The sequence below is a fragment of the Penaeus monodon genome, chromosome 36 (genome assembly GCF_015228065.2).
Source record: "Penaeus monodon isolate SGIC_2016 chromosome 36, NSTDA_Pmon_1, whole genome shotgun sequence".
In the NCBI taxonomy this organism is placed as follows: domain Eukaryota; kingdom Metazoa; phylum Arthropoda; class Malacostraca; order Decapoda; family Penaeidae; genus Penaeus; species Penaeus monodon.
The window spans coordinates 10,546,648-10,551,647 of NC_051421.1; the positions used below are offsets into that span (position 1 = coordinate 10,546,648).

Here is a 5,000-nt window from a genome sequence, read left to right on the forward strand (position 1 = left end):
CCTCCACCCTCCACTCCTCCGCCCTCCACCCCTCCACCTCTCCCCTCCACCCCTCCACCCCTCCACCCCTCCCCTCCACCCCTCCACCCCTCCCCCCTCCCCCCTCCCCCCTCCCCCCCTCCCCCCCTCCACCCGATCACAGACCTTCCGAGGGCAGCAGCGCATCCAGGAGCGTCCGCAGAGGCAGCTCCACCAGACACGAGATGAGAAGCGAGGCTATTCCTGCGATAAAAGTCACGCCCGCTGACTGGAACAGCTGTTGACGAAGGGTGAGGGTTATTTTCGCATTTTCGTATTATTTTCAAATTTGATTGTTGTTGTTTTACGTTTCGTTGGTTTATTTCGTGATGTTAGATTTGTTTTGTTTCATGTATGTATGTGTGTGTGTTTGTATATATATATATATATATATATATATATATATATATATATATATATATATATATATATATATATATATATATATATATATATTACATTTCGCTGCTTCTTCCTGTCTTTGTGATACATAGATACATAAAGAGATAGATAGAGAAGAAAGGAGAGAAAGAAAGAGAAAGAATAGAAAAAGGAAACAAAAATAGAAAAATAGAAAAAGAGAGAGAAATAAAAAAAAGAGAGTAAGAAATAAAGAGAGAGAGGGAAAAAAAATAGACAGATAAACCGAACGGTAGATAAATAGACAGGCAGGAAAGAATGAGAAAGAGAGAGAAAAAGAGAGAAAGAGAGAGAAAGAGAGGGAGAAAAGAGAGAAAGAGAAAGAGAGATAGAGGCAGAAAGAGAGAGAAAAAGAGAGAAAGAGAGAGACAAAGAGAAAGAGAAAGAGAGAAAGAGGCAGAAAGAGAGAGAAAAAGAGAGAAAGAGAGAGAGAAAGAGAAAGAGAAAGAGAGAAAGAGCAGAAGAGAGAGAAAGAGAGGATGAAGATGTTTACATAGGTCTCCTAATAAATCAGACATTGCCAGAGAACAAGCCATTACGTAAATGCAGAGAAAAAGTGGCAGTACTAGAGCATTTTAAAACCACGACAGGATTGGTCGAGATACGACCAGCTGTTACGTAATATTTCTCTGATCTATATTACTGCTCTTTCTCTGTGTTTCTGTGTGCGTTTGTATTGTTATCTATACCGAATGTCTTATTTCTCTTGATCTATATTTTCCTTATTATCTGTCGTGTCTGTTTGTTTTGTGTATCGTCTTAGTCTTTCTTCTCTCTTTTCTCTCTCTCTCTCTCTCTCTCTCTCTCTCTCTCTTTCTTCTCTTCTCTCTTTCTTCTCTCTCTCTTTTCTCTCTTTCCCTCTCCTCTCTCCTCTCATTCTCTTCTCCATCTCCTTCCTTCTCCCCCCCCTCTTCTCTCTCTCTCTCTCTCCCCTGTTTCTTCTTCTCCCCCCCCTCTCTCTCTCTCTCTCTCTCTCTCTCTCTCTCTCTCTTTCCCTCTTTCCCTCTCTCTCTCTCTCTTTCCCTCTTTCCCTCTCCATCTCCATCCCCCATCCACTGTTTCCTTCTTTGTTCCATTTTACCCTTCGAATAGCAGAAATACTAAACAAAAACAACAACAACAACAAAAAAAAAACACCCAAAACACAAGAAAACGAATAACAGAAATGACAAAATTAATAAAGATGAGACAAATAGACAAATAGAATTATTGATACTCGATTTCCTTTACACTCACGTATTTTTAATGCAATCACAGTAGGAAAATTAGAAGGGAAGAAGAGAGAAAAAAAGGCTTAATACTGAATATTACATTAACAGAATTTAGATTAGGAGCGAGGTACCGTTAAATATTTCATTCTATATTTTCATGCATTCGCAAATTAGTAAATATTTTATGAGACAAGTGCAATGCCTGGCGTAGATAAGAGATAAAAAAAAAAATGCAGTAAATATTAAGATATATATTTTTTCTTGGTGTATGTTTAGTTCACTCCCACCCACACTCATATACCTCCAGTTAATATTGTGATAAACAATTTTTATTGGAGTATATTCACACCCACTCACCCCTACCACACACTCACACACCTCTATCTCCGCCTTACACCCACACATAATACCCACCCACCTACCCACACATACTCCCCCATCTACCCACACACCCACACAGACACGTACATCCACATGTACCCACGCGAATTCGGACCACCCTGCCTCCCCCCTCCCCCTTCCCCCCTCCCCTCCCCCCCCTTCCCCCTCTACACCCTATCACTCTCTCTGCACTTTCCAGCTATTTTTTTTTTAGGGGAAAAAATCGCTTACCTCGACCGGGTGTCAACTCCTTCCCCCATCCCCCCACCCCTTTTTCCCCTAGCTGTCGTGTTTCTCATGAATATAGAGAGGAAGAACTTGAACTCAATAAGACAGAGAGAGAGAGAGTCGCCTCCGCCAGAGTTAGGGAACGTACTGCCTTATACTCGTATGAGGGGAAGGGAAGGAGAGGGATCGAGGAGGAGGAGGAGAAAAAGAGGGGAAAGGAGGAGGAGGAGGAGGAGGAGGAGGAGGAGGGAGGAGGAGAGGAGGAGGAGAGATAGGGGAGGGAGGAAGGGAGGAAAAGAAGAGGAAAGGAGGATGAGGAAAGGGGAGGAAAGGAGAGAGGAAGGAGGAGAGAAGAGGGAGAGAAGAAGAAGAGAGGAGGAGGAGAGGGAGGAGGAGGAGGAGGAGAGAGAGAGAGGGAGAAGAGAGGAAGGAGAGGAGGAGGAGGAGGAGGAGGAGGAGGAGGAGGAGAGAGGAGAGGAGAAGGAGGAGGAAGAGAGGAACTTACCTTTCTCTCAAGTTGACGTCGAGACATTTTACTTTTCCCTTTAATAATGTAAAGAGGGCCGAATGAGGCGGAGTTTTTTTTTATCTTTTTATTTTATTTTTTTTGCCTAAATGAATGTTACGTATAGTTCAAGTGCTGTTTTTTTCCATTTTTGTAGAGCAAGGTCTCTTTCCTCTTTTTAGTATAGACCAACCGCCGTTTTTTTTTCTTTATTCTAGAATAGACTGAAACATCTGATTTTCATCCCTTTTCTTTGCTTTTATTTTCTTTTACTTTTTTTCTTTGTTTCATACTAAACGAAGTAACATATTTTCATCCTTTATTTTGTCTTGTCCTTTTCCTTACTTCATAATAAACTAAGGAACGTATTTTCTTTTTTTTTCTCTCCTTTCATTTTTATTTTCATTTACTCTTTTTTCTTTATTCCATAGTCAACCTTGCCATATATTTCTATCTTTTTTCCTTGCTTCTCTCTCTTTTTTTTTACTTTTATCTTTATTCTTCATTTCAAAATAAACAATATTTTGACTTCCCTGCTTCTGTTTTTATCTTATATTCTTTATCCAATACCCAACAAATAACGTATTTTCCTAACAATTAATTTTCCTCTCTTTTTTTCTATTATAACTTACCTTTTCTTGGTAGTTAAAATACGTTGGCAGGAACTGTGTTGACGACCACCAGAGTTGCACAAGCGGGACCGTCAAGTACATTGCAAAGGTGAGTCGTGCCAGGGGTCTCCAGCCGGGATACGAGAGTATTTTGTTAACCACACCTGTTGGTTTGAGGTACAGATTTAGTTTTACGCTCGTATTTTGTTTAGTTTATCTGTTTTTTGTTCGTTTTTCGTTTTTTTTCTGTTGTTTTTTTTTTACTATTTTTTTCTCTCTTTTTCCCCTCTTTTACTGTCTCTTTCTCTCTTTCTGTCTGTCTGTCTCTCTCTCTCTCCCTCCCTCTCTCCCTCTCTCTCTCTCTCTCTCTCTCTCTCTCTCTCTCTCTCTCTCTCTTTTCCCATTGTTTCCCTCCCCCTCTTTCTATATATCTCTCTCTCCCCCTCTCTCTTTCCCGGTCTCTCTCTCTCTCTCTCTCTCTCTCTCTCTCTCTCTCTCTCTCTCTCTCTCTCTCTCTCTCTGTCTCTGTCTCTCTCTTTATATATATCTCCCTCCTTACCTCCCCCCGCCTCTCTCCTCTATCTCCCTCCCCCCGCCCCCTTTCTCTCTCTCTTTCACAGTGAAACAAATATAGAAGCAGGCAAGGAATACCACCAACACTTTCTTACTCTTCAAGTCTCCTTCCTATATATAGAAAGAGAACATTAAGACAAAAAGAAATATCAAGCAAATGAATAAACCCACTCGTGGAAAGAGCAAGACCTCGCTACCTACGCCATATACACAAGGTAACCAAGCCGTTATGAGGTTACCGTCCTGTACACCGCCTATGCGTCTCAATCTACGGGACAAATATAGCTGAATAAAGAAATGCAAATTGTAATATAAACAAGAAGGGGAAGAGATGGATAGATCCCTTTTTCTCTCTGAGTCCCTAACATTGGAGGCTGGGAGATACGGTTTTTCTGTTACCGTCGCCGAGGGCTTGGAGAAAATTACCTTATGTTGTCAGTGTACAGCGAGTAACATGGTAAATAGACTAGATAAGTTGAGAGAAAGGAATGAGTTACATGGGTAAACAAATTTAAAAAGTTGATAGGAATAGATAAGTAACATGGTAAATGAAATTAATAAATTGTAGAAATAAGTAAGCAACATGATTAATAAACTAAAAGAGTTGAGAGAGGTAGATAGTTAAGTGTGTTATATACCAGGATTCTTGCCTGTTTGTACCTATATTTTGTTGATTCGTAGTCGATGCATTAAGTTCACATTATTGTATTAGGGAATATTCACATAGTCCATAAGATTACACGAAATTATCCGAAATAGGGCGGGTGTTGGGTAATTTACACTCATTTACTTACTATATCCCTAATCCTAAGACCTCCTACTTTACGAAAGTTAAAAAAACAAAAAGATTCTCGTCTAAAAGATACCTGAAATACCCATACCTGCGTTTCCGGTGTGGCACGTGAAGACCACCCAAGCAACGCACATACCCCATACCGGCCTCGCCAGAGCTCCGTAAGCGGCCGACATCGCAGGATTGTCGACGTAGGATTTGTCGGGGAATATGTGGTTGTAAGGGTAGAGTCCTAGCACCAGGCCCAGCCCCAGGGAGAT

General features: G+C 41.0%; 1 protein-coding gene across 1 annotated transcript in view; it reads right to left on the reverse strand.

Annotated features, from left to right (window-relative positions):
- Window positions 1-5,000, reverse strand: part of LOC119595725 (nose resistant to fluoxetine protein 6-like) — a 16,486-nt gene that overhangs the window by 2,384 nt on the left and 9,102 nt on the right. Inside the window, exons 11-13 of the mRNA XM_037944833.1 lie at window positions 4,829-5,000; window positions 3,396-3,538; window positions 145-256 (exon numbers count right to left, since the gene is read on the reverse strand). The exon at window positions 4,829-5,000 is cut by the window's right edge and continues 30 nt beyond it. Coding sequence (XP_037800761.1) covers window positions 145-256; window positions 3,396-3,538; window positions 4,829-5,000 — 427 coding nt within the window. The remainder of the gene's footprint in view (window positions 1-144; window positions 257-3,395; window positions 3,539-4,828) is intronic.